The following is a 21,420-nucleotide window of genomic DNA, read 5'->3' on the forward strand; positions in this document are numbered from 1 at the left end:
ACCAAATGAACGTCCTCGTTGAGCAAACATTTTATCGGCGCCGACAGGAAAGGAGGAGCTCCTAAAAGATAGGCTTTTTAGCCAAACAATGTATTTTATTTTATAGTTATGTTTAAATATTATAATGTTATTTTTAAATTTCATCTAGGCTAAATTGATTATGAAACGTGCACAGATGTGCAATATATGTCAAAGACATTAAGATTTGTTTTGTAGAAAGCTTTATTTTGTATCTTAATTTTAATAAATGTTTCATCGTTTGCCTGAATTTAATAAATAAGCTTAAATAAATAATATAGCAGACATCCCGTGACGGAGTGATCATTTGCGTTGCACATGAACTGGAGCGGTCTCATAAATAAACCGAAACTCATATAGTCAAGCAGAGCACGCTGTTCACGCGAGCTGACATGAGTACACAAGCGGTTCTGGATAAAATGCTGCGCGCTCCATCACTGCTGCTCACATGTGCAGTGAGTTTAATCTGTGTTTTTTCACTAATCCTACACCAGAACTTCCTGTAAATGGTCTGAAAGTCCGAACTATACAGAAAATGCTTTCACACAAGAAACGAACCGAACCTTTGTTCTGTTTGGTCCGGACCGAGACTACCTCTTTTCGTCGGACCAAATTTCGTCTGTTTGGTCCGGACCATGGTCCGGGGGAGGTTTCACACCTGTAATTTTGGTTCGTACCAAACTGAAAAGTCCGAAAATCCGGACCAAACAAGGTAGGTGTGAAAGCACCCTTAAACAAACCTAATCAAAGAACACGAACTATACTATAAGACACATACCTCATGTAAATAATAATAAGAAATGTAACTTGTAACAGCGTGATAAAGGGACTTTCATGTACATTTTTGTTTTTTTCAACACTTTTAACGTGTTAAACAATGTCCCGCTATTAAAGTACCTTTTAAATATACCTTATACTTAAGATGGTCAAGAAACCGGCTTGTTTTATGATGCAATTCATAATTTTTAGTCTCCTCATTGCTTAATCGTTTAAAAATTGGTATAAACTGGAACTTGTGTTGGCAACAGAAACAGTTAGTCCTTTTAAAATATCTTTAATGAATATGGCAAATAAATACATACATACATATATACAAGCAAAACAGACAGTTTAGTTACTGAGCAATGTTACAAAAACAGTATAGATCAGGCTCATACAAAGCTTAGAAATACAAAAATTAACACTATTAGTCCAGCAGCATACATTTGATTTAACAAATGACTTGACATGATTCAGAATAATCTACTTTCATTTATCTTACACATACTAGGTGAAAGTTGATGCATTTAAAGGGATAGTTCACCCAAAAATGAAAATTACCCCATGATTTACTCACCCTCAAGCCATCCTAGATGTGTATGACTTTCTTCTTTCAAATAAATACAATCTGAGATATGTTACATAATGTCCTGGCTCTTCCAGCTTTATAATGGCAGTGAAAGAGGGTTGAGTTTTTGAAGCCCAAAAAAGTGCATTTATCCATCATAAAAGTAATCCATGTGGCTCCGAGGGAGTTAATAAAAGCCTTCCTATCTTCCTATAACTCCTACATCGTACGTCATACATCGCGTCATGGGTTACTCTTTTGCCGTAAGTCGACTTGCCATCTGTCAGAAGCTATTTATTTTAGTCTATAGTTTAAAATATGGACATTTTTCTTACAAAAAACGATCGCTTTGCTTCAGAAGGCCTTTATTAAACCCCTGGAGCCGTGTGGAGTACTTATATGATTGATGTATTTTTTGGGCTTCAAAGTCTCAACCCCTGCCATTATAAAGCTTGGAAGAGCCTAGACATTTATATAATAACTCTGATTGTATTCATCTGAAAGAAGAAATTCATATACACCTAGAATGGCTTGAGGGTGAGTAAATCATAGGGTAATTAAAATGTTTGGGTGAACTATCCCTTTAAGAGTAAATGTATTTTGAAATGTATACTGTATCCAGGTAGGTTGATGTGGGAACAGACGGGGTCATTTTCACTGCCTTCTGTATCTCTGTGTAATTGAGTCTGGCCCCTGAGGTACTTCGGGGCCAAAGGTAGATTGTAATTGAGCCCTAGTGCCATTATCGCTCTGCTTTATTCCAAAGGAGCAGTTAACTCAAACACCACTGTAAGTACTACTGAATTGGAGTGGTACGACTCCAACAAGAACCAAACATTTTCTATTAAAATGTTTCTAAAATACATAAAGCAAGATATTAAGACTTGCCATGCATGGTAACCATGTGAAATATCTGGGTCATTGACTAACAAAATGTAGCAACTTATTTTTAGTCCTTAAAGTTAAAACACAACTTGGACACGTATCTCATTAAAGTGGAACTTAGACATAGTAGACTACAATCACACAAATCTTAAAAGTAAATAAAATTACTATAAAATTATTTGGCGTATAAATGAACTAAATCTATAGCAACACAAGTTTACCTTAAAAGTGTGAATTTTAAATTAGATTTTTAAAAATTGTATTCATTATGATTTTTGCATTCTGCAAACAAGTGTTGACTGGGAAGACTTGAAATTGATGCTCCTTTTGTGCTTGTGTCAATGCAAGACACCATTACATTCAGTCGCTTTGCTTTACGTTAGTTTAGTTATCCGGATGTGAACAAAAAGTGAGGAAGGAGGTATGCTGGTGCCGTCCTTAGACAGGAGATGGATGTGACGATATCCTACAAGAAAGAAAAGCGTGCTTAGTATTAACAGTAGCTCGACAGAGGATTAATTTTTAAATGCATTAGATGGAACGTACCTGGTTGAATACAGGTGAAAGGGAGAGTGAACTGTCCCACAAAATCGTTCTTTGATGTTTTATCATAGTCCTCTACGACAAACCGAACCAGTGCCAACTCAGGGGCGTGAACGGTGAACTGAAGTGTGTCGTACCATACCGGGTTGAAACCTGCAGAGACGAATTGAAATGAAATTTCTAGCATTAACAGTACGCGACATGCCATTCTACTGTACATCTGCAATGTACTTTTAATAAAATACCAGTGACCTTACTAGTTTCACATAGTACATTCGCTTAAAGCCATTTGCTTAAAAACAAGATTTGTTTCAAGTTTTAGTCTATCAACCGCAACTAGATCTCTGGTTTTACTCCGTCTAGACTTTCTCAGTCTAGACACAACTCTGTTCTATACGTTTTAACTGACCGTTGTTGTCTATGTATCTGGTTTCCTGCTTGGCCTGGTCCAGCTGTATGCCATGAATTTCCACCCGAACGAGAGGATCAACTATTGAGCCCTCCTTGATGTTTACCTTGGGAAGCTGTTGGCCGCTGATGACCTGGAATGAACACACAATGCAAGTTTAACATATACGCATGTCATCTAAGACCAGCACATACAAAGGAATTAAGGTTTCTACCTGTATAGACAGGCTAAGCGGATTGTAACCTTCTCGGTTTTGGGGGTTTTCTGGATCAAACCTTTCGCCAGCGTTGCGCATGAACGCTGGTTTCAGTACGTAGCCACAATGCCCGTTCTGACTGAATAAGCCGTCGTTTAGATCCATCTCAACCCCTGCAGTCTGAAAGTTCAAAGCAACTGAATAGAGAAGAGAAGAGAAGAGAAGAGAAGAGAAGAGAAGAGAAGAGAAGAGAAGAGAAGAGAAGAGAAGAGAAGAGAAGAGAAGAGAAGAGAAGGCTACACTTAGCAATGAAAAATATTTACCAGCGTTTGTATTAGTAAGAGATCCTGCATAAAACAATTTCCAGTAGAACATTTTCCTGAATAAAGCATGACATTTAAGCTGTTATACTAGTGATGTCTTGGCTAGTTTCTCTAACTAGCAATGTTCATCAACTAAATATCCTACATTAACCTAGCCTATAATGGTTTGCTATTCCAAGTTGGGTTTAAAGGGGAAAAAAAGGGTTCACGCAAAAATGAAAATTCTGTCATTAATGACTCACCCCCATGTCATTCCAAACCTGTAAGACCTTCGTTCATCAGAACAAATATTAAGATATTTTTTATGAAATCCAAGAGCTTTCTGACCCCACACAGACTTCAACGTTAGCCACTTTCAAGGCACAGGATGATAGTATAGACATTGTTAAAATAGTCCACGTGACTACAATGGTTCAACCTTAATTTTATGAAACGTCAAGAATTCTTTTTGTGCAAAAAGCAAAACTTTATATAACAATTTCTACTCTTCCGTGTCAGTCTCCGATGCTGTTCATATGAAAAATATTCATATTTATAACTTTATCAACTAAAGTAACTAGCTTCCGGCAGATGGCCTACGCAAGTCGACTTGATGTGATGTATGACGTAGGATGTAGAAGTCATTGACGCCTCTCGCAGTTCAAGCAAATAGCGCTGGGCAACAAACTCAAGCTCCTCTTCTCTTACCTGAAAATCTTCGGACATTTCTCTTTAAAAATTTGCTTTCATCAAAACATCATATGTCAGGTCAAGGGTTAATCTTTTGCTGTAAATCGATGCGTACGGCCGTTTGCTGGAAGCTTATTTTAGTTTATAAAGTTGTAAATATGGATTATTATATTGTCAAAAATACTACTTCCGGTTAGTCATAAGTTTCGGCAAGTTTTTTGCGATCATGCGTCCCCTTTGACGTTAATGGGGGCGGAATTTCCTTGTATGGGCCTTACGGACAATTCTACCGGAAAAGCGTGAGAGAGAGAGAGGGAGAGAGCGAAAGTAAAGCGCTGGCTCGTAGGCTGCGCTGCACAGGTGATGTGCACAATTAACAATGACATCAAAAAGTGCGTTTTTGGTTGCCAGACCAAGACAGTCCTGCACAGATTCCCCAAAACCCCCGCGTTAAGGCAACAGCGGATGGAATTTGCTTTTCCGGATCAGCAACTGAGTTGCGCGAATGTTTATATCTGTTCGCTGCATTTCGGTGCCGACTGTTTCATAAACAAGGCCCAGCTCGACGCCGGATTTTCCAATCGCCTAATGCTGAAGGATGGAGCAGTCCCAACGATAAAGGTCCCAACGTTAGAACCGCGGGCGGTGAGTTAGACTGCTTCAAATGTCTGTGTTTTTGCCTATGCTCATCAAGTAGCCCAAACATGATCACGTATAGTTACTATATATATTACTATATATATAAATTGATCAATGGAGCATGCGATGTGTAGTGCGTGTACATTTGTTTAGCTGGCCACTATATGTGTAACTTTATGTTTGTGTATTGTAAAAGCACTCCAAACAACAATACACAAAGAGTGGGGAAATATGTTGAACTAAATAAGCGCGCTTCTTCATTCAAATGTGCTACTATTCCATGTCTTTCTATGTAAACACTAACTTAGCCTGCCGTGCAAAACCAGTCCGCTTAATAACGTTACAATTGTCTACACAAACCACGCGTAAGCACACACGTGCACAACTGCACTTCTCACATGTACACCTTCAAAGACAAAAATACGACGATATAATTCAAGTGTAAATATGTAAATAACACAAGTCGCTAAGCATATTATATAGTTTGTGTATAACTTGTACCACATAGAGACGTCCTGCTCTAGTCATTTTTGCTGCTGCTCCTGTTCAACTGCAGCCTCTGGGTCTGATTCCGGATCATAGATGTATGGCTGTATCTGATTAAAAGCCATATTTTTATTTTGAATAAAGTTTTTCCCGCTGTTAGGGATGACACAGCTTTACGACGCACTCAACACAATAACAGCAGCGCACACACGTCATTATTTAGCTCCGCCCACACGATACGCCCCCACCCGCTCGGCTTTTTTCGGAAAGACTCGGAACAGCGCATCTTTCTTATATAATTATTAAAAAAATAAAGACTTTTCGGAGATATGCAGGATGCAATGCTACTCTATAGGTACTTAAGATTGACATGACACTGACTGAAACTGAGTGTTTCACCCCCCCTTTAACCAGCTTGATTGCTAGATTACACCAGCACATCACTTGGTTAAAGCTAGGGCTGTAAATCTGCATTTTTCAAGACTAGTAAAACAAATTTCTAGTACATAGCAAGTTTGACCCAACACTTTGATATGAATCACATAGTTCATTAATAGAAAATATTCTAAAATTCCATGAAAGCGCTCAAGAAACGTATCTTAGCTAGGCTAGATGAAACAGAATTTCATGAATTATTAAAAAAAACAACTGAAACCCCTTTTTTTACTGTTTCAGGTAGGCTCACCAATTTGGCACCCTGCGTTCCACATGTCCTGTGGGTTGAAGTTGGACGAGTCTGTTCTCAAACCACTGGGGTAAACCCGGCTCAACTGACGAGTGTTATGGTGAACAAACTCCAGTCCTGTTGTACAGAGACAAAGTAAGACAATACAATTCTCAAAAAAATAATAATTTGAAATGTTATAAGCAGTCAGACTCATGTTTCCTTTACCTGTCTCCCTTATGTGTTTCCGGGCCTTAGATTCAGTGAAGGAGGAGATCTCGTAAAACTTGGAGTGAATTCGTGAATGTTTAAAGCTGCTAAAGTGGACACTCTTGCAGTAAACCACACAGTCGGACAGCTCTTTAGACAGTCGCTGCTTGGATTTCTAGATGGTACAAAAACAGTCCTTCAGTTCAGTTTGACAGTTCCACATTGGTTTGATTATCTCAGCCGTTGGTGGTTCAGCTGACCAGGCTGATCTTTTTGATGGTTTTAAAGGGTTTGCAGACACCTTTTAGCAGGTCAGGCCTTCGAGGCAAGCTTGCCACCCCCAGCTGAACACCAGCTAAGACCAGCAAACCACCTTTTTTAGCTGGGTTCAGCAGGATTCACACTGATTTTATCCTGAGACAAATTTTGTAAATCCTAAAAGATTCTTCAGATCCTGGGCCAAAATATGAAATCTATAATCATTAGTTTGACATGTTCAGACAGCCGATTAATGACGATGAAATTCTGGCAGTGTCAGAAGATTTGACGCACAGTCCTGCAGTGTGACTTCTATGACAACATCAAATCAAAAAACAGTAGGAGTGCCAAACCTGATGACGCAATTAGTGACAACAACAAACCAACCAACACCTTGCTTCACATTGTCTTTTAAGTTGTCTTTTCAAGAGAAGCCATGATCAAAATTAAAGCTTGGAACATACTCTGCAAGAACAAAGAAATGTTTTCGTTTTCTCGAGGTGGCAAGAACAAGAACAAAGTTCGTTCAGGCCAGTACATTCCATACTTCAAGAAAAAAGCAGGTGCCGATCATCTGGGTTTCTCCGCATTAACCACGCCCACATTAAATCTATGACCAATCACACAATAGTTCTCGGACACCCGCAAGAAAAAAGTTCTGCTCATGCAATGTATCGAGAACAACCTGCGAGAACTCCAAACCAGGGCTGCGAGAACAAAATTACGTCATTTTGTTCTCGCAGCCCTGGGAGCAAGAACTTTTTTGCAGCCTTAGCACTGAAGTTTTTGCTGGCTAGCCACCATTTCAATCCTCCCATGTAATGCATTCTGACAAGAATCAGTCGTAAATATCTATTTCAAATTGTGCACTGTGTACCGGTCTTTACTAAGAACTCAAAAGACAAAAATGTTGGCAGTCACAACTGCTTTTGACTAACCCAACAGCATCTTAAACCTTCTGACATGGCTGTGGTGTTTGAGATGTCAACTAGCTAAATTGTATGATGTTGTTTTACTGCAAGCATTCAGTTCTACCCAAACCATTCAACACAGGACTACTTAGACAATGTCATGACAGACGACCCATGGATAATGAGAACAGGTATCCACCTGGCTTCATCTTACACTACCATTTGTTGGGTTTGTCCTTGCCAACCTGCTGTGCCATCTTAACATGATATTCAACTTGCCTAGGGTGGCGTAGCCTCGATCTGGCTGGCAACCAAAAGTTGTAGGTTCAAAGCCAGCAAGGGTTAATCCTTCGAAATTGTACCCTTGAAAAAGATACTTCCAGAGGGAATATCCTTGTAGGAAGGGTACTGTAATGAGGCTTTCGCACCAGGTAGTTATAGAGACTAGCCACCAGGGTGGTTCCCAGAGAACTAAAAGTACCCCTAGGAACATTTTCCTGGTTGCATTCACACCTCCAATAGTAACTCTGAAGTGACGTAATTCCCGCTTGTTGTTGTGACTTTTATTTTGACAGAAATAGGCATTTGGACACCCTCAAAGTTGCATTGGGTTTTCTCTTTAGCAAAAAGTTTGAGAGGTCCATTTATCTCGGTTTTCCATGTTCGTATAGTTAGTTTCTGAAGTAAGTATTTAGACTATAATCTGTGTGTGTAGGCAGCTTTTTTAAAAAGGCGGTTGCCGGTGTTTCACGTGTATTTAGCCAATCAGCGTACACTTATGTCATTAGTAGTTCCTATTGTGCTGGGTAAGACCCTACTCAAAAGGAGTTCCTAGAAATCGCTCCTTGTTCCTGCAGTGCGAACACACCAAAATCTGGGTACTTCCGATAGTTCTAGGAACTATAAAAAGTTTCTTCTGGTGCGAAAGCCCCGTAAGTCAGTTGAGATAAATGTGTAATTTAAATAATTATTATTAGTTAACCTAAACCAGAGTCCAAAGAGCAGTTAATGTTCAAATTATTCACTGAACAACATGCCAAAATGTTCCAGTTGACAAGTCAACAAGATGACTGTATCTCGGACTGGAGAAACTAAGAGGGGTGATCCCTGACTGCCGCTAACCAGAGTTCACAGAATCAAGTGTCGCATGGTAACAGCAGTGCCAGCAAGTGCACATGGCAACCTATCAGATGGCAGAAGACCACAGGAGATATGCCGTTTCTGTCTTATCTAGCTCTGACTTTCTTTCTTGGATTTTCTTGTTTGTTTGTCTACTTCCTTCCCAACATTGCTTAATTTTTCACTCCATTCAACTTTCATTAGCACTTTATGTAATCAGCTCGTTTTCAGGGCCACTGTGCAACTCTTGTCAGTCAGAATATTTTGCTACCGACAATATAAGACAAGCTGGTCTACTTTCGGTAAACTGTTTACGGTCCAGAACAGAGAAGTGGAAGTTTCCATTGATGATCCAAACGAAAGAGTGTGTTCATTAGGTGTTACGTAAGTAGATACGAATCTTGTGGTTAAAGTCTAGGCAGACTGAAACTCTTGCTTGAGGCCTCAGCAGAGCTCTGATGAAGTCCTGATAAGCTACCAGTGAGACAAGACCCCGTTCAATATTTTACAATCCATTGGCATATGAAGTAGCCAAAGAAATTGTACTCTTAGATATGCCCCATTATTTCCTTTTGATAGTTCATGTATCTAATTTTGCTGGGGTTTAAACTTACAACTTTTCTGTTGCCAGCTCAGATCTTTGTCCACTTGGCTAATATGAATTGAACGTATCACTGTACCTTGCCTCTATGTCGTATGCTGTCATTGCGATGATGGTCATCATCAATTTCAGCAGTCTCCTCTTCTTCGCTCACCTCTCCTGTCAAAGGGTCATCCACCACCCCATTCATGCTATCCTCTAATCCACCTATCTTCTTTCCTTTCAACAGAATCTTCCCTTTCAGATCCTATACACACACACACACAAATATGGAGAGGATACACTTTCATCAGCAGCCATCTAAAAATTCATACAGTAATGGACTTTAACAGTGCACACATTGACACAAACAATTGAATTTAGTACTAGAAAAAAATAGTGATTGGTCAAATTGGAATACATCTCTTTTAAAGGAATCAATGAATTTGTACTTAAACTAGCAAGACTTCCTTGGTCAGTTAGCCTCACCAGGAAGTCCACGATGTTCAGTTTAATACTTCTAGTGGCAAACAGCTATGGAGGACTTAATATGACACTTTTGGTTAGACCATGCTAAAACGACAATGATGGTGTTCAGGCAAGGGGCGTAGTTTTGGTTTCAACATGGGGGGAGTGCCATTATATCCACCGAATAAGGTCAAAATACTGGCGTGATCATAGACATATTTATGTAGATGCCTCATTTGACGGATTCGCGCAGACACTAATGAGGAATATATATATATATATATATATATATATATATATATATATATATATATATATATATATATATATATATATATATATATATATTATGCCGGTATTTTGACCTTCTTTGGCCAAAGTAATGGCGCTGGGGAATACTAGATGAGATTCGTCTGATATGAGGTCAAAAAATAACAAATACTGCTCGGTGTGTCTTAAGACATCAATGTGTCGCCACGAGCCACAGGGTTTAATATAGATTCATATGTCTGTGTTTTTTACTCTCATAGAATTACACCCCATTGACATGCATTATACGACTGGAACACAGCAACGGTTGTTAAAAATCTTAATTTGTGCTCTACTGAAGAAACAAACACTCCTACATCTTGGAGGCCCTGGGGGTAAGCAGAAAAACATCAAGTTTTCATTTTTGGGTGAACTATGTCTTTATTAATAAATGGATTAACATATTTCTATCTCTCGTATACACATTAAGAGAGAGAAAAGCTGCAAAAAGATTGATAAAAGTAAAACGTAGTGCTAGGTTTAAATGTTCGATTTTATTAATTTTTTAATAAGCTAACAATCCAGAAGAGCCACCCAGCAACACCACAGTAAAACAGCTAGATGTGTGAGTTAATGTCATTAACCTTTGTGGATGCGATGGCTAATAAAATTATATTCCGGCATCTTTAATTGTTTTCCACACATTATTAGCATCTAGCCGATCTGTGCTAGATGCTAAGCTAAAGTCTTTTTTGTCGAGTCAAGTCTAAAGTCATTTCAGGTCGAGTCCCGAGTCAAATCTTAAGTCTCATAAAATGTGCAAACTACGCCCCTGTGTGCAGGTATCCCCACCAAGCTTATAAGCTGTAAAGAATTCATCAGTCAACACATTTTACCAGACTAGAGATGCTAGCCTTGACAAGGAAGGTAATTCAAGTTAGTCTGAGCTGTTTCTTTTTTTCACCAGGGTCGTATGCGTTTGTGGGGCGGGGGGTATTGTTGTTTGCTTTAATAATTAAGTTTGGCTGGGTCGCTTGGACATAGATCATCTGGCTGCCACCCCAGGTGAACAGTCGGAGAAAGTGAATGTATCATAGAGAGGTCACCGAACTCTGATACACACGTCTGCAGGTGGGGTGGAAACTTTAAGATCTTTGAGAACACTTCAAGATAAATGACTAGTGCTAGACGTTTACTGCCCATTAAGCGGTCCAATTAAGTAGGCTTGTTAAGTACTTGTTTAACTGACCGCATGCATCCACGCTCTCTGGCTCACCTCGGGGGATGGGAAGCCGATGGGAATCTTTCCATCTAAAGTGCTTTTCAGCAGCTTGTCTCCCAGGATCTGGGTGAGGTGTTGGGCCATGACTTTCTGCTGCTCTACACTGCAGTGGTTCTCAATGGACAGGATGACAGGGTACTGCGATGCCTGAGGAGGGGAGAGTGTGTGTGTGTGAATAAGTGATGGAGTGAAATGGAACACTCGACAGAGAACAGCGGCTAACACACTGCTAGGCAGGGGTCGACTGCCCTAGATCACATTACACACAAACAGAAGGGAATGGTGCCCTGGCCCAAGCCTGTCACACACACAAAAATGCAAGCAAGTACTCTAACCTGGTTTAGAAAGATTAAAGATAAGGAGAGACAGAAAGATCTCAAGAGGTTTATAAAAAGTATTAAATTAACACCACATTAATATCAAACATGGTATTTCTATCAGATATCATCCCATTTAAAGGTGGATTTTACATCCCATTTATCATCCCATTTATCATCCCACTCGGCCCATTTCAAGCAAGCTTCACTCAGCGTCTTAAACTGAAGAAAGGGCCGACTATATTCCTGCAAGCAGTAAGTAGTGATTTAAACACTTATTGACTAGCTGTTTAAACAATTTCTGATTAAATTGAAAGTTTCTTAGAGAGACAGCATTGTCCAGATAACGCAAGATGCTTACAGTAACAATAGGAAACTCCAAGTACCATACAAAACTAAATAGTGTGTCTAATGACAAACGGTAATATTATTTTGTATTACAAAATACAACCGTAGATACGTTGCTTACGTCACCTTTTCCACCATATAAGTTAAAACAATAGTCATTTGACAAGGCTCAAAAAGTTATATATTTATATTTTTGAGAACTGAAGTAGGCCTATGATGTTTTTGCAAGGCCGCTTTGCTGAACTGTTGTGAGCTGTGAGCTGTGAGCTGCTGAAATAAGCCAATCAAGGCAGAGCTCAACAATAATATTCTTGACTCTTCCAAATAAGGTAAAAACAGAGCATTACATCCTAGGGACAATTTATAGGGTTGTAAATGGACCTGTAAAACTGAAGAAAAAAAATTTGCCCTTAAATAAGCCACATACCCTCTATGTAGATATCGGAGAACAATTTAACATATTGTCAATTTAACTCATTCTAGGGCACCTTTAAAAAAAAAAAAAGTACTGTGGTACCATAGTTCAGTGATAGAATCAGATGGTTATACTATGGTATTTAGGTAATATGGTACCATATATACTATGGTAATATGTTACCATATACCATGGTACTAAAGGTACTAAAATGCATGTGCCTTGATAATGAAACGGTATTACAAAATACCATGGTAATACCTTGGTTTTCATTGAAGTACTCTTCAATCACCCTGGTATATAAACTACCATCTGATACCATCACTGTACCATAATACAGTATATTTTATGTTAAAATTGTTTTACATAAACAATAACAATAACAGTAACACTATTATAATGCCAATACCATGGTATTCCTTGATATACCTTACAAAAATCATCATTTTTGAATATCATTCATTATCATGACATTTGAAGTACTGTGGCATTACCATTTGATAGCATTACTATTAGTTATTTTTTATTAGGAACTCACAGCTGTGAAAGAGTGTATGAACATAGTTTGTGACCTACTTTGAAGGCATAGTTGCTCAGCACAGTGACAACATCCTTGAAGAAGATCTTGGAGGTCAACGTGTGTCCATGATAGACGATTGGTTCTCCATTTGGTCCATCCCAGCAGTCCACTTCTACACATCGACAGCCACGTTTCAGTGCTCTAAAACAACCATACAAGTTCATATTTATGAATATAAGAAAAAATACACCATCTGTATCTTTTATACCAGATAAATGCTCATTCTAACATGGAAAAGCATGCTGATTGATTGTGTGGGTTAGGAAATGCCTACTTGATATAGGGTTTTGAAAATGTGTACCGTATATAGCCTTCCACGCTGCTTTGTCCTCTGATTTGGTCCTCCAGAAGGTATGTGTTATGAGAAGATGATATGAAATAATGTGAGAGAGGCTGAGTCATGTCCTGGTATAGTTCCACCATGGTAGGGTTGAAGATGGAGCCCTCTGATGAACTCAGATACATCAGGAACCCATCAAATGTCATTGCTTGCAACATTTTTGCTGAAGTCAAGAATAACACAAAATGCAGCATTAAGTTACCTTGAACTAAAAGTTATCAAGTGTGAGTTTGAAAGTTAAACATTTGTTTGGGACAGAAGGCCAAACCCCCAAAGATGACCTGAACAGATCAATGGCAAGTGGAAAGTAAAATACAAACAACATAAGCTTTGAAGAAACTTGAGCAAGAAAAGTACAACTCTTTTAGCTGTGCTTCATCACAAAATGACTCACCCGTGTCTGAAGGTTCATAGCGTTCAATGAGACTCAGTGCATACTGATGAACTCCATCCGTGTGTAGCTGCTCCTCCTGCAGGAAATCTTTCAGATCTTGGAGCGTTAGCTTCTGCCCATTACCCGAATATTCCTGAAACACTCGCAGGACGTCTTCACGCTGAGTCAGCATCTTATAGAACAGCACAAACTCATCATCTTCAAGAGTACCTGACTGAGATTTGTCCGCCATCTGCAGAACAAGAGAAGCTCTAAAATGTACAAATACAAACTGGCTGGAAATGGATGACCAAATAATTACGTTAGTGTGTCAAGTGTCAAAACCATCATTGAACTGAAGCTACATCAAGCAGTGCAACCGTAGGTTGGCCATGAAAGTGCATTACCGTAAATAGACGGAGAGCGTGATGCTCGTTCATGTCCACGTTCATCATCTTCAACAGATCTCTGACCTCCTTAAAGTTCATCCGTCCATCTCTGTTTTTGTCTGCCTTTTTAAACCAATCACATATCCACCTGGAAGCAGCAATTAAGGGAAAACCAAAGTGCTCCACATGATATACCAAAGTAGGAAATGTTCCTATCACCTAATTTGATTTCAGGTACTTGGACTTAATTCCAAGTAAAATAAGAATCTTAAGGACATCAGATGTGTCTTTAAGTGTCAGATTTAAGTGTCTTTTAATGCCTTTTAGCCTGTGTGAATCCTTTGTGTGTGAGTAAGATGGACAGAGAGCGGAATGATAGACAGATAGATAAAGAGTCACAGTAAAGGATACTGGTCTAGTTTCTCTCTTTGCCCCATGTTCTCCAGGTTATCGATGAGTTTGCGTATCCCATTTATCCATGACCGTGCCTCCTCTGCTGATTCGGTCACTAAATCCAAGTTGCCCCGTCGGCCACGAAATACAAGGGTGAAACAGCGGTCAGGTGGGAACTCATCAGCAATACTAAGCAGAACCTCAGATTGATGTCCTTCCCGCACAGCCTCCACATCGCCCAGAGAAACTATAAGCACACATAAACAAACATTTAATTTAGCTATCCAAATAGGGACAAAACCTAAGAGTTAGAGTCAAGACTAGACCAATGTTAAACCCATCAAAGCCCACACCCAGACTAATCCCACATCTATGTGGTTTCGAGATGTCAGTGCCAAAAAAAAAAAAACAACAACAGCCAAACACTACACACTGTCTAGATGATGAGGTACCCAATCCTGCTCCTGAAGGGCCAGTATCCAAGATCAAGACTTTAGCTAGGAACACACCAAGCCAGTTTTCGTGCGTCGGCCAACTAAGTTTTCTTGGTGTGTTCCGTACTGTCCGCTGAAGTTGGTCCAACTCAGCTATTTTTTGGCTGATTCAACATGTTGAATTGGCGTCGGCGCTTGACGGTCAGTTGGGTCATTTGATCATTCTGATTGGCTGTTCAGCTAGCAGTGCATGAGGGGAAAAAAATTAAGTGCTGAAGCAAGTAAACGATAGAATCAAGAGGGAACACACAGAACACTCGTCTCATTTGTTTACATTTGTCATTCCAAAACACATTAATATTTTAAAAAGATATGGCTGTGTGGAATGAGGCAAGTGAAGACTATTTAATCAGCATCTGCTTTGTTTATATCCCTGTAGCTCTTCTGGTTTCCTGCGTTGAAGAACGAAAACAGACTACCACCACCAGCTGGTACGGAAAGGCATTTCTGTAGGTGCAGAACGGACGTGCTACTTGGCCGTCAGATGTGAGCGTCGGCTTGGTTTCTCAGCGCAAATTTGAACCGAGACGCTGCAGATGTGAGCAGACTGCTTTCTACACCACTAGTTGGTCTGCGTTGGCTTGGTGTGTTCCTAGCCCTTGACCTTCAACCAAACACTACACTCTATCTAAAACATGAGGTACCCAATCCTGCTCCTGGAGGGCAAATATCCAAGTTCAAAACTCTTGATCCCAGCCAAACACTACACCCTGTCTAGAGCATGAGGTACCCAATCCTGCTCCAAGAGGGCAAATAACCAAGTTCAAGACTTGACCCCCCAAGCCACACACAATACCCTGTCTAGAGCATGAGGTACCCAATCCTGCTCCTAGAGGGCAAATAACCAAGCTCAAGACTTGACCCCCCCAGCCACACACAATACCCTGTCTAGAGCATGAGGTACCCAATCCTGCTCCTGGAAGGTGAATGTCCAAGATTAAGACTCTTGACCCTAAGCCAAACCATACTGCCTGTCTAGAGCATGAGGTACCCAATCCTGCTCCTAGAGGGCCAATATCCTACTTATTAGCTCAAACCTTAATGAAACACACATGAATCAAGTATTTTCAGGTATAACCAGGCTAATCAAGGTATTTGCAATAACTAGCAAGTTACAGCTAAACTCTTAACACTGACCTTCCAGGAGCAGAAGTGAACACCCCTGGTCTAGAGGTTCTGATATCACCTTGTACTCTGCTAGTATGATGCTATTATATTTCTGTCTAGGGTGATGGTGTACTTGTTCTAGGATGGTTATAGAAAGATAGGAAGAGTAGATCCATGAACATCATCATTGTGACCTTAAGTTGGACACTTAACCTCAGGTTTCTCGTGTTGTAGGGGTGTCCAATCCTGCTCTTGTAGGGCCACCTTCCAGCTGCGTTCTGCTCCAGCCCCAATTAAACACACCTAAACCAGCCAATCAAGGCCTTCAGGATCCCTCCAAACTTCCTGGCAGATTTGTTGAAACTAAACCTTGCAAAAAGGTGGCCCTCCAGAAGGAGGATTGGACACCCCTGCCTATGGGATTGTAATTTTAATACAGTCTGTTGCTTTGGATAAATGACTAATAATTATAGATTGTCTTGTTAGCTCTACTTACAGGTGGAGTGGGCATTTCCAGCTTTCTTGCTCTTGTACCAAATAGTCATGCAGTCTTCTTGAAGCCGGAAATACCGCTGCTTTTTCCATGTGCGAGACTTGATTTTTCTCATCACTGTGCCGACGACCATGGACTTCAGGTTGTCATCAGCCTGGATACCTGAGGAGCAAGACCGCACAGGAGACTAAGAGGGCGAGGAGGGGTCAGACGACAGGTAATGCACCTGACCCAGATTCACATGAAAACAAAACACAGAAAAACACCCCCTTGTCTCTCATGACCAGATAATGAATCCTTCAGTTGTACAGATATCAACCAGATGAGTTTTGGCAGTCCTTGTAACATGGTGTTGCTAGCACTGTAATAAGTAACACTTTATTTCCACTTTAGAAATTCTTCTAAATATAAGTAACTTTGCAAATATATGTCAACTAGCAGGACGTTCTATTGACTATAACTTTGCAGCTAACCTAACAATCTACTAATACTCTAATGAGAGTTAGTTTACATGTAGTTACAAATTAATGAGTGTTAGCTGCAAAGTTACTTATAGTTAGTAGAATTTCTAAAGAGGACTATCAAAATAATGTCTAGTCCTAGAATCTACAAGTTTAGCTACAGGAACTATTAAGACTTGTCTTTAATATTTTAAAAATGTTATTTGTGAATCAGAACACAATCAAGCCCTCTTATAAAGTCTGGACCTCAACAATGTAGGTTTTGAAACTGATGGACTAACCTTTATATCACTACAAAAGTGTGGCTACATAAACAACATACAATCAGTGATTAAGGAAGAAATAAATACACTGATGGCAATGAGGACCCCCCCCCCCCCATAGTTTCAATGTAAACTTACGTAGGCTCCTTTCAGTAGAAGCCATTTGTCGTTCTGTCATTTTTTAGGCGTCTCCTATTTTTAAATAAAGAGAGAGAATAAATGAATCGTCTCACTGACATAAGCGGAGAAGTATGTTAAAATGGATAACAGTTCATAAAACATAACATACAATAGCATTTACGCTTCTAAGCATTTTAGAGGCAAGCATATTAAAGACAAAATAAATGTACAATAAAAAAAATATTGATTTTAACACTGCCATTTTAAACAAACAAAATGAACATTAACCATAAATGTGAAATATAAAGAAATTGGACTGCATCAGTCATGCAGAGTGATAACCCTTAATATTAATTCTAAGGACTTATGTTTAGTCTAGTCCTACATTTGACAACTTTTTCACTGCTTTTGTTTTAAACACATGCACACCCTCAAACAAGTATTTTCAGACAGTGTAAATGCCTGTTGTTAGTGAAAATCCCATGGACGTAAGGCTTTAATACAGGGATCAGCACTAGAGCTGTTGCCTCAGACTCATCAATGTTTGTACGGATCTGTTCTTTGTGAAAGCATCTCTCACTTCCCCTCAAATACTGCGCAGTCATGCAAAATCAGACAAAAATACACACAAAGAGGACGATTGAGGAAACTGCTGTTACTATTAACGAAATGTAATTAATTTGTATGAACTAAAATCTAGTATTTAGTTAGACTTACTTAAAAAAGCATGCCAACCAATTGCCTTAAAACTAAGTAAAGTGAAATAGGAATAGTATGTTGTGCTAACAAATAGTATAGCTCACCTACACAAGAGTTCTAGTAAATAAAAAAGAACTGTAGAGTGTGCTTGATCTTTTACTTTAGATTTAATCTTGACTTGCATCCTGAATGTTGAAGTCTGTGTATGACTCAAGCATGGTCAACTATACGACAAAGGGAAATATTACATAGGTTCATTTAAAAAGGTGACCTAATTTCTGACTAAATCCTTAACCATAGTTACGTTTTTATTCAGATGCTAGGTCAACTTTTAAAAGCATTACTTTTCCTTTGAAACCCAACCAAAGTGAACACTGATCACCATAATGGTGAGTTTTTGTTTTTATTTGCATGACAAAATGGCACTCAAACCAAGCAAGATTTGACAGCAATAGTTTATGTTAAAATTAAGAACACACTAATCTTAAAACAAAAAAATTAACAACCACAAGCTTGCCATGTGAGCATTTATAGACGTGTTGTAAAACCCAGCCAAAGTTGAAATGGAGATTCAGATTTCACGAGGCAACGGTCAGTCGCCTTAAAGATGGCAGACAAAATGTCCAACATTACTGTTGCGTTCTTAACAAAAGCATGCTCAACTCAAGTATTTTTCTCAATTCTCCAGATTATTTCAAATAATCTATTGCTAACTGCTGTTACAACCCACTCTAACACCAAAATTATAAGCATGACAACAGCACACAGAAATGTGTGAAAACATTAAGTGATTACTGCTAAATAATATTACTTTTATATGCACTGTATTTTTATTTACATCTTGTTTTATTAAAAATTAAAACAATTTAAAAATAAATAAAACAACAATATAAAAGTTTTTTTTTTAATCATCATTTGTATAAATGTTAAAAATAAAAAATAGAACTATTTAACTAACAGCAGAAAGACAAAAGCAACAGGTATGAAGAGTATCTGTACAAGTATCCTGGATCGGTACATGAACGTTTATAATAAAGAAGGCTATTTATTTATGTATTATAATTGTTAAAATCTTAGGGTTGAAGATCCACTTACCCTCTGTGGGCTCATAGTCGGATCTGTATTCGGCTTTGAAGATGAGCACAATTCAGGAGAAGCCGGTGTAATGTGGCCCCCGCTGCAACAGAGCCGGACTGACCGTCCACATCTCACCACAGCTGATCTTACCACAACACACCTCCCTCTGACACACACACACAAATCCACACAAACACAGGCTGTTATCCACAAAATATACTTTCTTTCTCCTTTGGGAGTCAAAACATCTTGTCTTCCTTCCCCCTCTGGCTGCTCTGTCTTGCGTCTCTCTGTCCCTCTGTTCAGATAAAACGAGGGTATGTCAGTTTTGTGGAGGAAACACAATCCCGGTACTGCGTAACTGGAGTGTTGCATTCCTGCGATGTGACAACCTATAGGTTTTGGGTGGGTCACATGCTCTGGGTGGTTTTTAGACATAATGTTAGGGAGTTGCTGCACAATTGCAATTTTGATTGTATTGTAGCATTTGCTAAGTGTTTTTAGTGTGTTGCCATGAGGTTTCTGTTGGTTTGAGGTCAGGACTCTGTGCAGGCCAGTCAAGATCCTCCAAACCAATCTCGCTCATCCATGTCTTCACGGACCTTGCTTTGTGGACTGGTGCGCAGTCATGTTGGAATAGTAAGGGGCCATCCCTAAACTGTTCCCACCAAGTTGGGAGCATGAAATTGTCCAAAATGTCTTGGTATGCTGAAACATTAAGAGTTCCTTTCACTGGAACTAAGAGATAAAGCCCAACCACTGAAAAGCAACCTCACACCATAATCCCCCCTCCACCAAACTTTACACTCGGCACAATGCAGTCAGGTGAGTACCGTTCTCCTGGTAACCGCCAAACGCAGACTCGTCCATTCTATTGCCAGACAGAGAAGTGTGATTCGTCACTCCAGAGAACACGTCTCCACTGCTCTAGAGTCCAGTGGCGGCGTGCTTTACTGAAAAAGCACTGAATATCTGAATCATCCCACGCGAAATTGTCTGTGACTTCTCTTATAAAACTTTTTATTTTCGGTATAAACTTTAAAAATAGTTCAATCCAAAACTTTGTTTAAGAGAAAACATGTTGAAGTTTAACTGATGGGCTGTCGATTCATTAAATAATAAGCCGTTTTCCCTCAAAAACAGTTTATTCAGCGCTTTTTTAGCGAACCTTACCTTCAAGAGGCTTCGGTAAATACTTACCTGTACAAGTAATGCCAGTATCTGGTCAGTAGAAACTGTTAGCAATGTGCACTAAGTTTATAAAAAGTGTTCCCTTTAAAAATTATGAAGGGGCATCACTTTACTACATATACAGATGATCAAATAAGTGACTGAATGTTCATTAAATATTCAAATGGCACCTTGAAAGCCTTATATGTAACAGCACCGCCCGCTTTCAGTCTGGCTCTGAAACGCGCATGTCAGGGAGTTTAATACGTGTTTGTAGTGCACAACTCAAAAGTCTATTGTCTACGTTTGGCTTCCTTCCCTGGGGCCCTTTAGCGGAGCCCTCAGATGATCGGATGAAGTTACTCAGATAGGCATTCAACATTTAGTAACCCCATTAAACTGTTAGGACAGAAACAAGAAAGGGGATAACGGAGGGAAAAAAAGTATTAGGCCAATATCAAACATTTTATTCGAAATATCAACACATTTGGAGCACTTTATTCCCAAACCGGGGTCTCGACGATCAAGTTCGGTTGTAACTGGCTTTATCTCCCATTAGGAATACTTCTTGTCCCTTCATCGTGTTTCTGTTCATGAATAAAACACAACTGAGCTCAATGTCTGAGCTCAGCTTACACACACACAGCAGACATCTTTAAAAGGGGGTCCCTGCCTACCGGCTATATCATCGAGCCAATGGCTGGAGCGCTTCCAGACTCCTATACGAACACACACGCTCGAACACTTTCCATTGCAGACAGCACCTCAATGAAACTCTCACCTTGGGTTTAACGACGTATCAGATCGTTCATTACATAAAAGGTGATTAGCAACTAAATTCAACTGACCGTTCAGTTGATGTCGCTTGCAACTTGGACTTTATTTCATGGTTTATGGAAAATGGCACATTTACATTTCTGTTGAATAATACTGAACAGGGAACAGTACTTTAATAACATAAATTGTTTACCACTGGTTTCACTACATACATTGCTTTTAAAATGTCTAAATTGAAAACAAGTGGCCATTATTTTACTGTTCCAGAGCAGGCTTTCAGCCAGCTGGTGGCAGCCAATGCAAAAAATATGAAATGTTAAAACTGTAAAATTTTGAAACTATAGTACACTAATTATTGTCCCATTATA

General features: G+C 39.4%; 1 protein-coding gene across 1 annotated transcript; it reads right to left on the reverse strand.

Moving 5' to 3' along the window:
- Positions 1-1,088: 1,088 nt before the first annotated feature.
- plcd4a (phospholipase C, delta 4a) lies at positions 1,089-20,341 on the reverse strand. The gene is made up of 16 exons (XM_067415714.1): positions 19,124-20,341; positions 17,348-17,401; positions 16,489-16,647; positions 14,410-14,638; positions 14,017-14,146; positions 13,631-13,862; positions 13,198-13,399; positions 12,893-13,037; positions 11,231-11,383; positions 9,338-9,505; positions 6,388-6,544; positions 6,181-6,297; positions 3,397-3,575; positions 3,183-3,315; positions 2,777-2,926; positions 1,089-2,696 (listed from the first exon to the last, which is right to left on the reverse strand). Exons 2-16 carry the CDS (start codon positions 17,385-17,387, stop codon positions 2,605-2,607), a joined length of 2,286 nt encoding a protein of 761 aa, XP_067271815.1. The 5' UTR covers positions 17,388-17,401; positions 19,124-20,341; the 3' UTR covers positions 1,089-2,604.
- Positions 20,342-21,420: the final 1,079 nt, after the last annotated feature.

The sequence above is a fragment of the Pseudorasbora parva genome, chromosome 14, assembly GCF_024679245.1.
Source record: "Pseudorasbora parva isolate DD20220531a chromosome 14, ASM2467924v1, whole genome shotgun sequence".
Lineage (NCBI taxonomy): Eukaryota > Metazoa > Chordata > Actinopteri > Cypriniformes > Gobionidae > Pseudorasbora > Pseudorasbora parva.

Bases quoted from the DNA above. Each gene is read 5' to 3' on its own strand.
- plcd4a (XM_067415714.1), bottom strand. From the start codon at position 17,387: ATGACAGAACGACAAATGGCTTCTACTGAAAGGAGCCTAC. The intron at 3,316-3,396 runs GTAGAAACCTTA...TGTTCATTCCAG, and splicing joins CGCTTAGCCTGTCTATACAG to GTCATCAGCGGCCAACAGCT. The intron at 2,697-2,776 runs GTACGTTCCATC...TCTTTCTTGTAG, and splicing joins TTTCACCTGTATTCAACCAG to GATATCGTCACATCCATCTC.